At 39.2% G+C, this 13909-nt stretch overlaps 1 protein-coding gene across 3 annotated transcripts in view; it reads right to left on the bottom strand.

Moving 5' to 3' along the window:
- Nucleotides 1-7890: 7890 nt before the first annotated feature.
- The window catches only part of TIFY8 (TIFY domain protein 8), a 30194-nt gene continuing 24175 nt past the window's right edge, over nt 7891-13909 (bottom strand). Inside the window, exons 5-7 of one of the 3 annotated variants that reach the window (XR_005508379.3) lie at nt 11247-11472; nt 11008-11162; nt 7891-8393 (exon numbers count right to left, since the gene is read on the bottom strand). Coding sequence is in view for 2 of the 3 variants with exons in the window: in XM_039119052.3 (XP_038974980.2) it covers nt 11074-11162; nt 11247-11472 (315 nt within the window). In the remaining variant the exon portion in view is untranslated. Of the gene's footprint in view, nt 8394-10456; nt 11163-11246; nt 11473-13909 lie in introns of those variants that run through there. The other 2 variants (XM_039119052.3, XM_039119051.3) reach the window with 2 other exon arrangements.

Below are 13909 nucleotides of genomic sequence, written 5' to 3'. Positions count from 1 at the left end.
CCGCGATCCATTTTGATTCGGACAGGATTTGCTGGATTACATGGATTTGAGGTCCACGCCAGACATGACTCAGGGACTGCATGTTAATTTTCCTTTTATTTCCTCCTTTTCTTTTGAGGTAATTAATCACCGGTACATTTATTGACCGGTCTCTAAATAATATTTATTCCATGTTGACCGATTGTTTGACAATCAGTCATATTTCAATACTTTATTATGAGACGAAAACGCCCCCTAAGGATATTTTAATTCCTATTGCTTTATCTTCCATCCCAACGGACAAGAGAAAGAAAAAAAGGTCGGGCCCGCCATGGCCGGTGCCGGCCACGGCTCGACCCCTCCCGAGCCTCCTACCGCGGCCGCGCTGTTGGAAATTTCTCTTCCGGCGTGACCCCTCCTGCGTCCGCCACGGCCCAACCCCCTTCCGACACTGGCGACATTGCAGAAGGAGAAGAAAGAAGAAGAAGAGAAGAAAAAAAAAGAAAAAATAAATAAATAAATACATATATACATACATACATACATATATATGAATGAACAAAAAGAAGAAAAAAAAGAAAAAAAAAGGAAAGAAAAAGAAGAAAAAGGAAAAAAAAAGGAAGAAAAGGAAAGAAAAAGAAGAAAAAGGAAAGAAAACGAAAAAAAAGAAAAGAAAGAAAAGAAGAAAAAGGAAAGAAAAAAAGAGAAAAAAAGAAAAAGAAAAAAAAGTAAAAGAAAAGAAAAAAGAAGAGAAGGAAAGAAAAAGAAGAAAAAGAAAAAAAGAAGAAAAAGGAAAGAAAAAGAAGAAAAAGGAAAGAAAAAGGCAGAAAAAAGGAAAGAAAAAAAAGGAAAGAAACAGAAAAAAAGGAAAGAAAAAGAAAAAAATGGAAGAAAAAGGAAAGAAAAAGGAAGAAAAGGAAAGAAAAAGAAGAAAAAGGAAAGAAAAAGAAAAAAGGAGAAGAAAAAGGAAAGAAAAGAATAAAAAGAAAAGAAAAGGAAGAAAAAGGAAAGAAAATGGAAGAAAATGAAAAAAAAGGAAAGAAAAAGAAGAGAAGGAAAGAAAAAGAGAAAAAAAGAAAAAGGAAAGAAAAAGAAGAGAAGGAAAGAAAAAGAAGAAAAAGAAAAAAAAAGAAGAAAAAAGAAAGAAAAAGAAGAAAAAGGAAAGAAAAAGGAAGAAAAGGAAAGAAAAAGAAGAAAACGGAAGAAAATGAAAGAAAAAGAAAAAAAAGGAAAGAAAAAGAAAAGAAAAAAAGGAGAAGAAAAAGGAAAGAAAAAGAAGAGAAGGAAAAAAAAGAAGAAAAAAGGAAAGAAAAAGAAAAAAAAAAGAAAAAAAAAAGAAGAAAAAGGAAGAAAAGGAAAGAAAAAGAAGAAAAAGGAAAGAAAAAGAAAAAAAGAAAAGAAAAAAAAGGAGAAGAAAAAGGAAAGAAAAAGAAGAGAAGGAAAGGAAAAAGAAGAAAAAGAAAAAAAGGAAAGAAAAAAGAAAAAAAAAAGAAAAAAAAGAAAAACAATGAGTGAGTGGCAGTTAGGTTAATAAGCTTGGTACACATGTAATATAGTATGGCACACATTTAAATAAGCTTGGTACACAATTAATCAATATTTTAACACTTAATCAGCCTAGCACAGTTTTCTGTTCTGTGCATACAGTTTACCGTTCCCTGCACATAGATATAGTTTTTGTGTATGCAGTTAAATTAAGCTATCTGATTTTAGTAGAATGTTTCGAATCAGTTACAATGGCATGGTAGACACTTAATATAGGTTGTTCTTGAGCCAATACTTATCCTAGCATGGCGCATAGTCGATTAAGCTTGAAACACATTAAATTAACCAATGCACACACTTAATTAACCCCGAAATACAGTTTTCTGTTCTGTGCATACAGTTTACCGTTTTATGCATACATGTATGGTTTCTCTGCACGCAGTTAAGTTAAGAAATCTGATTTTTGTAGAATATTTCGAATCAATTACAATGACGTGGTAGACACTTAATATAGGTTGTTCTTGTGAGCCAAGTCTTACCTTAGCATGGCACATAGTCGATTAAACTTGAAACATACTTAACTAACGATGACACATACTTAATTAACCCCAAAACACAGTTTTCTGTTCTGTGCACATAGTTTACTATTTCCTGCACACAAGTATGGTTTCTCTGCACACAGTTAAGCTAACCATGCTATATTACCTGTATACCAAGCTTACTAACCTAACTGCCACTCACTCATTATTTTTCTTTTTTTCTTTTCTTTCTTTTTCTTTTTTTCTCTTCTTTTTCTTTCCTTCTCTTCCTTTTCTTTTCTTTTTATTCTTTTTCTTTCCTTTTCTTCTTTTTTCTTTTCTTTTCTTAATATTGATAGATACAGTGGAAGAAAAGACAAAAAAAAAAAAGAAGAAAAAGAAAAGAAAAGAAGAAAAGAAAAAAAAAAGAAGAAAAAGGAAAGAAAAATAAGAGAAGGAAAGAAAAGGAAGAGAAGGAAGAAAAGAAAAAAAAAAGAAGAAAAAGGAAAGAAAAAGAAGAAAAAGGAAATAAAAAAAAAAGAAAAAGGAAGAAAAAGAAAAAAAAAAGAAGAGAAGGAAAAAAAAAAGAAAATAAGAAGAAGAAAAAGAAGACAGTTAAGTATTCTCTGCACACAATTAAGTCTTCCCTGCATACAGACTTAATTGTGTCCAGAGAATACTTAACTGCGCACAGATAGCACTTAACTGTGTGCATCACACAGTTAAGTATTCTGTACACAATTAAATTTTCTCTGCACACAGTTGAGTGTTTTCTGTATCATACAGTTAAGTGCGTGCATGGAAGACTTAATTATGTACAGAGAATATTTAACTGTATGCATCACATAGTTAGGTGTTCTATATACACAATTAAATCTTATCTGCACACACTTAAATTTTCTTTGCACACAGTTAAGTGTTCTCTGCATCACACAATTAAGTGTGTGCAGAGAAAATTTAATTATATACAGAGAACATTTAACTGTGTGCATCACACAGTTAGGTGTTCAAGGTGTTCTCTATATACAATTAAATCTTCTCTACACATACTTAAATTTTCTTTGCACACAGTTAAGTGTTCTATACATCACACAATTAAGTTAAATATTCTCTGTACACAATTAAGTTTTCTCTACATACACACTTAAATTTTCTCTGTACACAATTAACTATTCTATGCATCACACAGTTAAGTATTCTTTTTCTTTTCTTTTTCTTCTTCTTTTTTTCTTTTCTTTTCTTCTTTTTTTTCCTTTTCTTCTTTTTCTTTCCTTCTCTTCTTTTCCTTTCTTTTTCTTTTTCTTTCCTTTTTCTTCTTTTTTTTCTTTTTTTTCCTTTTCTTCTTTTTCGTTCCTTTTTTTTTTCTTTTCCTTTCCTTCTCTTCTTTTTCTTTTCCTTTCCTTCTCTGCACACAGTTAAGTATTCTCTGCATCACACAGTTAAATGTGTGCAGAGAAGACTTAATTGTATATAGGGAATACTTAACTATGTGCATTATACAGTTAAGTATTTTCTGCACATAATTAAATCTTCTCTACACATACTTAAATTTTTTTTCTTTCTTTTTCTTTTATTTTTTCCTCTCTTTTTTCTATTTTCTTCTCTCGTGAGGCCGGCGACGCCAAAAGGGGGCCGTGCCATAGTGGCAGGGGGAGGAAGCCCAGCCGCGGCCACTTTATTTATTTATTTATTATTTTATTACAATATATTATATATATATATATTTATTTATTTATTTATTTATTCGTTCAGTCACATATATATATGTATTTATTTATTATGGATTTATTTATTTATTTATTTATTTTTCTTTTATTTTCTTTTTTTTATTTTCTTCTTTTTCTTTCCTTTTCTTTCTTTTTTTTTCTTTTTTTTCTTTTTTTTCTACTTTCTGCTCCCGTGAGGCCGGTGGTGCTAGAAGGGGGCCAGGCCGTGGCGGCCGCGGAAGGGGGTCCAGCCCCAGCAGCTTTATTTATTTATAATTATTTTATTTCATTAAAATATATTATTTATTTATTTATTTATTCGTTCATTCATATATATATATATATATATTGATGCATTAATTTATTTCTTTATTTTTCTTTTCTTTTTTTTCTTTTTTTCTTTTTTTCTTTTTTCTTTTCTTTTCTTCTTTTTTCTTTCCTTTTCTTCCTTTTTTTTTCTTTTCTTTTTCTTTTTTTCTTCTCTTCTTCCTTTCTTCTTCTTTCTTCTCCTCACGCGAGCTGGCGGCGCCGGAAGGGGGCCGGGTTGTGGCGGCCGCAAGAGGGGGCCGCGGGAGGGGGCGGGGCCGCCGGCGGCTGGCCAGCGAAGAACACCTCTCATCCGGCGAGGCCGGCGGCTCCAAAAAGGGGCTGGGCCGTGACGGACACGAGAGGAGTGCAAGCTGCGGCCAGCAACGGCCGCAGGAAAGGGCTCGTGAGGGGGCAGGGGCGGGGGCAATCCTAGCGGTGCGGCCGCGGGAGAGGGCTCAGGAGGGGGCGGGGCCGCAGGAGGAGGCTCGAGAGGAGGCGAACCGGGGCCGGTGGCGGCCGCAGGAGGGAGCTCGGGCGGGGGCGGGCCGTGGTCGGTGGCGACGCCTTTTTTTTCTCTTTCTAGGAATGGGAGATGAGGAGGATATGGGCATTTTTGGCCTTTTTAAAAGAAATAAAAGAGGCTCAAGGACCGGAAATTAAACTTGGTAAAGATATTGGATAGAAGATTTTAAGACCGGTCAAAGGAAACTTTTTGTTATAGCACGGTCTTTTGGAAAGTGGGGAATTAATTATCCTTCTTCTTTTCCCCCTATCTTTTTCTTTCCCTCCCTCTTTAATAACGTTTTCGGCTTTTTGTTTTGCTGGCATTTTTTATTTCTCCCTCGCATGAATCCAATCATTTCCTGCCCCATTGGCACACGTCCGTAACAAAAGGAATTGGGGAGTGAGTTGGCGTCCGGAAGCCCAAAATACCTCATGGGGATGGACGTTGGTTTGTCCGCGAATGGATGCATCCCTTGCCTTTTGAGCAAACCATGGACTGCTTCTCATGGCTATCATAACCACCGTCGCCCGAACAGGCTTAAATTCTGGCCGCCTGAATCGCATCCTTAGCCATCTGTTACTCGATCGAGTTCCCATGCTCATGACCAGAGCCAGCCACGTAATTAATATTGGGAAAGCTAATTGGAAGCACGACCATGTTTTAGAATGGACGTACGTGAATGCATGGGTTTCATATATTTTAGACAGCTAATATGCTCTTGAGAGGCTAGCTGAGAGATGGCCCTCTCTTCTTTAGAATCAACGATATATACCATTGCATCCAGACGCTCTTGAGAGGTGAAAGCATGCATTTCGAACCAAATTATTATCCTGCATGCCTTTTGTCTCATGCAGCTAGCTAGCATATATTTCACCTACCAACTATAGGTGTTACGAAAATCGCCTACTTCTAGGGTGGCTCGGTCTGACCTCAAATCACAAATGAGGCCCATAAAGCAGTAGGATGACTGAAATCTATTGCACGCGTATCTGACTTTCCATCACCGCAATTATTAGACTCTGTCATATATCGAAGAACAAATAGCCTTACTGTCTTTACATGCTTCATTTGAGCTCGTGTGGCAAACATTATAAACGCAGCATTTGCATGGTGCTAATTACTTAGTAATGGTTTCTCTTTGAACCTCTTTGTCCCCATCTAAGAGTAGTTATATGGAACTTTAATGTTGCTAGTAGCAATAGAACTTGTTCTTGTAACAAATAATGACATAGAAAATGGATTAGGAAACTTCTGTGATGATTTTTCAAAAAAAAAAAAATACTTCTGAAAACTGCTTAAAACCACGTCCAACATATCATTGTGGTCGTACCCCTCTAAATTAATAACAATAGGTTCTGCCTTTGATTGGTGGATAGGATAATTATGGTGTGCATGCATGGATCTCCCCATCACCTTTACTCCCCAAAAGTGAACTTTTACATCGTTAGTACTCCCAAGAACCAATCGCCATTCATATACCGATTGCTTATCTTTTCTAAACTACTTCCATGGAAAGCAAATTTTTGATAGAAACGTCAGCTAATACACCATGCACACTTTCACAATCGAATTAAAATACTTGGCCCCACCACAGGTGGTCGCCATGCATCCGTTAGAGGATGATAAAATCCCTTACGTTCGTAGCTGCAGAAACTTCTTAATTAGTCGGCGGATGTAACAATTTTTACTGTCAATTTTGCATATAACAGCAGAAGCAAGCAGGTTATTATCTGTGGCATGCCGGCATTTGAGTTTTTGATGGCCACAAAAACCTTTTACTTTTCCTCGAGATGAATGCTCACCGATATGTTTAAGATTCATGCTGCTTGCGTCAAAATTACAACAAGCCAGCATCCTGGGATTGAAAGAAACATGAAACCTCATATTCTTTGATCCTGGACATGCAGCACAACTGATCCGAATTTGACAAAATTCCTTTCACTTTGTTGTTGATGTATTTGCTCACCAAAAATTCATCAAAAAGTTCTCATTACATCTATGCAGATGAACTTCTATTCTATACAGTAAATTTTGACTTAAATATTGAAAGAAATGCGAGCTCTGCAAGAGACACTAGAAATAACTCAAAATGTGATTTAAATATCAAAGAATAAATAATAATGCTCGTAATGAATTTGCAGTTGAAGGAAAATGAATGGCAGAGAGAGAGAGAGAGAGAGATGGTGCCAAAAGGGCTCGGGGCAGGTGCTGGAGGAAGTGATGTCCTTGAGTGGCTGGGAGTGGTGGGGATAGTGGACAAGGAAATTAAGAAGTGGGAGAGAAGGAAAAGCGGAGGGACGAAGGAGGGGTGAAAAATGAAAGAACCTCCTTGTCCTCAACTATCTCCAATGGGGAGAGAGGGCGAGATACAACCCCCCCAACCATGTGCTTTTGTTTTGTCCTCAAGCAGAAAAACATCCATGTCATATTGTCATGAGACTTTTTGGATAAGTGGCTCTCTCATCCCCCCTCCTCCTCAGTCCTCACTCCTCACCACCTTCCAAGATACCAACCCACTTAAACTCTTTCCACTATGGTCAAATGACCAACCTGGCCTCTTTGGAAATGGTGAAACTTCTCTAGGATCCTTGGTGCTCGGGCTCCAAAGCAAGAAGGCGGCCTTGATTGGAGCCCATGCAAAAAAGATGCGAAATTTTGTCACCTACCCTGATTGGAAGAGGACACGTCCTTCTCGTCCTTTTTGCTTCTCTCTCTCTCTCTCTCTCTCTCTCGTTAACCCTGTGAAAGGTGGCGAGCTCGATCATTCCGTTTCGAATCCACTCCGTCTCCACCAAGTTATCCTCATGCTCCCTCCCATCGGATAATCGGAAATCTAGCATCATGTCACTGGAAACAAAGTGGGGAACAGATAGATGAAATCGTCAGCGTGCGGAAAGAAAGAAGCGGCGACATTAGCTACTAGTCTTGCGCATATAATAAGCTCGCGCATGCACAAGGTTTGTGCTCCTCCATTTGGCAACTAGGTCATTGTGACTGCATAATTCTTCAATGGGCACCACGGATGGATTGGTTTTCGAGATATGATCGGCGCTCGTCAGGCTCGTTCAAGTCGCGGAGAGGATAAAATGATAAAAGGTAGTGCTGACCTCAGACCTTAGTCCTCACCGAACTAGAACAGAAAAAAAGACTGCGTTCTCACAAAAAATATTGTCCGCTTTGGGGAAGTGCGTATGTTTCGCGCAACGCGTGTCATGGGCAGCTTACTCCTCTCATAGTTTTGTCCTTTAAAAGGCACCTCTTGAGGGAAGGGTAATCGAGCCCTCCATTTAAGGCACAGACCTTTTTGTTATTCAATCGATATGGGACTAAGTTCGAAACCCTTGATTCCTACAAAAGGTAGAAATCAACCATGATTCGCAAGATGGGATTTGCTGATAGTATAGTTATTAAATTTTCTGCAAAATATCATGACACAGAATGCCATCCTTGTGGTCGTCTACGCCGTACATATCAAATCCGTTCAGATCTCAGCACACTTGCCATTGGATTCCTCATGCCATCCTTACAGTAAATAATTTTCACCATGCTTAACCAAGCCTTTTGAGATCTCGTCATACTTGCCTTTGGATTCCTTTTCTGAACAATTTCTGCGCAAATACGCTCCACGATCAGCAGCACGTCCGTCAGAAAACTGATTGGGCTCCATCTAATGATCCCGTCCATCATTTACTCAGGCGTCGGTAGGTAGATCTTCTACATCGTTTCTTAGGCTTCTTCCCCTGTTCATCACTACACTCCGTTTGTTTTAGAGCTTGTCCTTGCAAGTTTATCCATCTGTTAGCGTCTTTCCAAGTGGACCGAAAGATGGAAAAGCGGATCGACATGTCCCCCGGGTGAGCCCAACTACAAGCATTCCCATTCCAAGACGCCCTGCAAGAAAGAGAGATCCTCTGAAGTTACAAATGATGTTAGATAAATCTTAAGAATTCTACAGCATCAAAACGATGCAGAACATCGATCGACAACTTCCAAAAAAGACCATGCCCAATAATTTGCGAAAGGTCAACACCAGGTGCCAGCAGGCCACATGACTTGTTAGGTTCGGGCAGCACGAGAGAGCATGCTCTGCATGCATTGTCTTCATCTACAATGAGCACATAGATGAAGCATCTTGCGACAGACTCTGTGTATTCTGAGCAACTTTAAAAGGACTGATTGCAAGCTGAGGATAAGGAGGTGTGACATAGTCTACTTCATCTGCTTCCATGCAGGCCTGGATGCAGGCAAGAATTGCTTGGCCGCACGGAAGCAGGTGTCGACAGCACGGGTGGATCGTGCAGTGCTGGGTTATCATGCTGCCTTGCTTGCCTTTGGACCCTTGCGCCGGGCGCCGGGGGGGGGGGGGGGGGGGGGGGGGGGGGGGGGGGGGGATGCAATCTCAAATCAAACTCTCTGAGAATCCTGATTAAATGTTCGAGTGGATGTTCAGAAAAAGCTCATATCGATAAGGTTCTCAGATGTCTGACACTATGCATGCATGTTCAATGGTACATGCAAGGACTTTAATCTACCTACGCATCACCAGTTTCCACGTCAAGCAATTGATTCAAGAAATCTTCACCCTGATGGTGACTGCGAAATTAAATCATCATTGGGTACCATGGTTTCACCTCACTCATAACAAATAAAAAATCATTTCCCTGCGAAATCTTACCAGTGTGGTCCTAAATTTTGAGGCGTTGTACCATAATGCTCTGAATCAGTGTTCTTAACATAGCTCCACCCACATCAAGATGGTTACAAGTATTTTATTTTAACCACTTGCATGCGGTATATTGATTCGAACTGATATTTAAGGAATCCGTAGAGGCCATCCTGACATTGATTTTATTCGACAAATAATAAGTGATTACAAAGAAAAGCAATAGTTGAAAAGTTCTCAACCCTCTATATCTCATTAATTTTTCCAAAAATGCTATTGGAAATAGAGATTCTTGTATATATGTATATATATATGCACGCATGCATGTAAGGTCTATTGCACATGTATCATTTGAAAATCACTATTTGCATATACCCCCCACTTACCCTGCTTTCGCAGCAATACCCCTAAAACTAGATACATCGAAGAGGCAGATTTTTTATGCATGTTAAAACGATACCTGTGTGGCACCGGAAAACAAGGCATCAGAAAGGGAGCAATTTTTAACTCAAAATTTGGAAGGAAAATCCAGAGCATAAAGATTCTGAATGATATATAAAATATATATATATATTGGGTGCAACTTTTTTGAAAAATAATTTGTGAAGCTGACAATGCTGCTAAAATATTGGCCAATAAGACCAGGCATAAGGATAGGATATGTGTGGCAGAGTTCAAGAATGCAAAGTGGATGGAGAAAATTTAGGAAGCACAGCATTTAGATGGGAACACAGTAGGACAGGCAGTGCATAGAATGGGGCAAAGTGTTTTGAGAATGTTTGGCTGCTTGCAGTTCAGCCACATGTTGGAAAATCAGAGCAGAGAACCAAGTGGATTTGGATGGAAAGTGTGAAGAATTACCATGCCAGACGACCGCCCGTCAACATAAATAATGGCATGATTGGGTCAATTAAGTGGATTCCATGTTGATGGAACAAAGGCCGGTTGTCTTTTCACAACACTACAACCTCAGCTTGCTCCGCAGGTGAGCAAAACCACAATTCATTATAGTCTGTTGGGAAAATACAAGATACCAGGATGGGTAGCATAGGACACTGAAAGTAGGTTAATCACCATGGCAACAATGCACATCTTAAAAGCTTCTAGTACACTGTTCTAACTTATTTAGTGGAAAAAGATTTAGTCAGAAACTTGCTAAGCAATCTGTAAAAATGGCCGATGGTATAGGACTCTTTGAACTTTTTTTATCTAACTCCATATAAGCACTATCACTTTTGAAACTATGAATTGCACGACCACCTGTTCAGACAATTTAAGCAACAGGCGGAACTAGGAGCACTGAAATTTCTCATTAAGTCTATTTCCAGATGGAAGCACAAATTCAAACCTCTCTCTGCATATCGAGGGGTACTTCTTCAAGAATGATGTGCTGTGATCTAACTAAAATTAATATGACTAATCATAGCAATTAACAGAATGAAAAGAAAATAAGTATTAACTTTAAGGTACTGAACTAGGCATGGAGGCATAGGTATACGTCCAAGGAGATGTAGCATGGAGAGAATGCAGCAAACAGTAATGTGCTTATGAAGTTTACATGGTTGGCTAATTGAGTTAACAAATTATTTGCTAACAAGCAAGTCACTTGTTAACTTAATTAGCCAGCATTGTGACTTCGTCCTGCTGCCTTCCTCTTCGTGGAGCATCATCTCTGACACAAATCTATGCCTGCATGCTTAATTTAGTGCCTTATGTTTATGCTGACTTTCTTTTCATTTCATTGATTGCTATTGTTAGACAAATTAATTCTAATTAGCCTCTTGTCAAGTCAATTAGTCAAAACTCAATTAACAAGTGCCTTTAACCTCAGAAGATGAGAACCTGAGGACAAAAATAAGATTTCCCAAAAGCCACCAGGGCTGGATCTAAGGGGGATCATAACCTCTATCATGCATCTCTCCTGTCTTCCACATTATGTTCTGATGCTGGAGGCGTCAGTCTTGCATCTCTGACAGACATGCTACCTTGATTACTCCCTAGAAAGCCATAAGTGAGCATGCCATTGCAATTATAAAAGTATATTATAACCTGAAGTGATTCAAAAAGGTGCAAACATGTACCAGGCATAAGGCTTGAAAGAACATTAAGAACAGGGATCTGCGCAACCTGGCTAAGCCCATGATCAGAATCTCCATGTATAGATAATGGTAAGTTGTTCATTCGCATTTTATTCTCTCCGCTAGGTGTTTTAGCTTCACTAGTTGGTGGCCGGATACTAGACTTAGGGGAGTAAGTGGTTGACCATGATCCTCCATTTGATCCAGCCAAAGCCATTATCACATCCGCCTGTTACTCAAAATAACATACTCATCATGACACATCTTGTTCATAGAACCACAAAGTGGTTGACCAATGATAGCAGAAGGGATTCAATGTTAATTGGAGCAACGCTTATATGAGAGGAAACTATATAAGTAGAATTATATGTCATATAAATATAGCATTCTACACAAATTAGTCAAACCCCAATTATCGGAGCTTATAAGGGGGGAGAATATCTCATAAGGTTAAGTAATCATTGTCACAGTAAGTATTCAACCATACTGGAATTATTTTAAGAAACAAATCAATCATCCATGGAGATAAGCTTTTCTTATTATTCAAGGAAAAATACCATTTGACCCCCTCAAATTTTAATGTTTTTCACATGGACACCATCTTGTTTAAAAATTTGCAACCGAGTCCCTCAACTTATTCTTCGGATGCAATGTATAGCTGTGGCGCAAAGAGTGACCAATAATAAGGTTGCTCTATTATGACCTCAAACTTATGAGTTCAAAATATAGAACAGCCTCTGCATGTTGGGGTCCGGCTGCGTATAGACCTTATAATAGTGGAAGCCACATGCACTGGGATGCCTTTTTTCTCATATACAGCTATGGCATAACCCCTTAATGCCATTAACAGTGGGTGTTAAAAGACCAAAATGCACTCATTTCTTGTCTGAATATTGCAAGAACACGGTCAAAAGTTTTTACTGTAAATAGTGCAGGAATGGATGAAGATTTGATCACAGTTGAAGTACACCATTGTGGATCACTACAGTTCACTCCAACCATGCACTACAGTGGGGGGTTCATATCTCACTATGACACTTGTGATCTGAAGAAGATTTCCTGGATGAAATTGAAGATATGACAAAAGTCCGGGTTATATGAATTGTTCCAATTTCTACTAATCTGGTGCCAGACACGAGCCTAGAAAATGGTTTGAAACCAATGAATGATGATAAATGAGCTGGACACGTTGCAAGCTATCCAAGAAAGAGCACCATGTACAAGAACCAGTGGATTGCCAATATATTCCACTACCTCTTCCTTCCTCACAGCCATCAACATAGGATGATGATGGTCATTTTACCAAGTTAAGGCAAAGGATATGAACGGTTAGTGTAGCAGGGGATCTCAATGATCATGGGGTTGGACAAGTGGATGTCAATGATGGGGGACAAGCTAAAAGAGCAAAAGCTGCAAAGTATGGAGGAAAGGGTGAAAGACCATAAGCAAGGATTGCCGAACCGGTACCGGGCGCCGTCCGGTACGGCACCCGGTCTGGTTCGGTACTGGTTCGAACCGGAGGAAACCGTCTGGTTTCGTCCGGTTCTATCTAGTACCGGCCGGTTCTAGCCGGTGTTACTGTGGTTCCGGCCTGGTTTCCATAAGTAAACCAACCCGGTCAGAGACCGGGTCGGCTCGGTTTGGCCCAAACTAGGCGGTACGGCCTGGTTCGGCAATCATTGACCATAGGTTATAGATGTGGGTGTTAAAATGACTGGTGCACAGGAAGGGTCTATGGCAAAGGATGGTTGCTAGATTCCCAGTCATGGTTTTGTCAATGTAAATGTTCAGGTATCTGCATATGGAGGGGTTGGTGGACAAGGTGATGCATAGGGTACAACCATGGCGGTTCAAGTTATTGGTGGGTAGCTGTGGGAAGAGACTTGTTAAAGAAGATGGTGAAGACAGTAATGAGGGTAGCGACAATGAAAGTGATGCTAGCATGGCACTAAATGATCTTCAGGAGACCGATGAGGATGATGATGATTCGTTCAGGGAGCATACTAATAAAACAGTTATTGAGGAGAATCTGAAAGTGATTGCTGGAAAGTGGATGCAAGAGCAACTATTCACAAGAGGCTGAAGATTCTGGACTAGCAGCCAAGGAACCAAAATTAGAGGATGGTAGTGATATTAGAAGCCTTAGTAGCTCCTCAGGTTCTGATGGGGAACATCCTAGTGTCTAAGAGTATCCAGAACTCAATTCAACATCAGATTTGAAGAAGCCTACAAAGCTTCAAGTTAGAATGCACTTCGACCCTCATGTTGTGTTCAAGGAGGCACTCAGGAAGCCAAGTATTCAAGAAGGTTTTGACTACACCTATAAGCACAACAATAAGTTCAAAGTCACAACAATATGCAAGAGAGTTGTGAATGGAGGATACATGCTTCTCCAATGCTAAGAGAGGCAACATTTCAAATCAAGACCAATGAGGCAACATACAAGTGTTGCAAATAATCTAGAAATCAAAATGTCAGTTCCAAATGGCTTGCTCAGACCTACTTAGATTAGACAACAAACTTAAAGTTCAAGCTTTCATTGATAGAGTGAGGAGAGACTATAAGGTTTTCATATAAAGACATAGGCTTATAAGAAAAAATCAAGATCATACATGGGCACATAGGGAACAGTATGCTAAGCTATAGGAGTTCTATCACATCATCAG

The sequence above is a fragment of the Phoenix dactylifera genome, chromosome 1 (assembly GCF_051530095.1).
Source record: "Phoenix dactylifera cultivar Ajwa chromosome 1, Ajwa_hap1_PhDact_Kaust_v1.1, whole genome shotgun sequence".
Lineage (NCBI taxonomy): Eukaryota > Viridiplantae > Streptophyta > Magnoliopsida > Arecales > Arecaceae > Phoenix > Phoenix dactylifera.
This window is presented reverse-complemented; position numbering and strand designations above follow the sequence as displayed.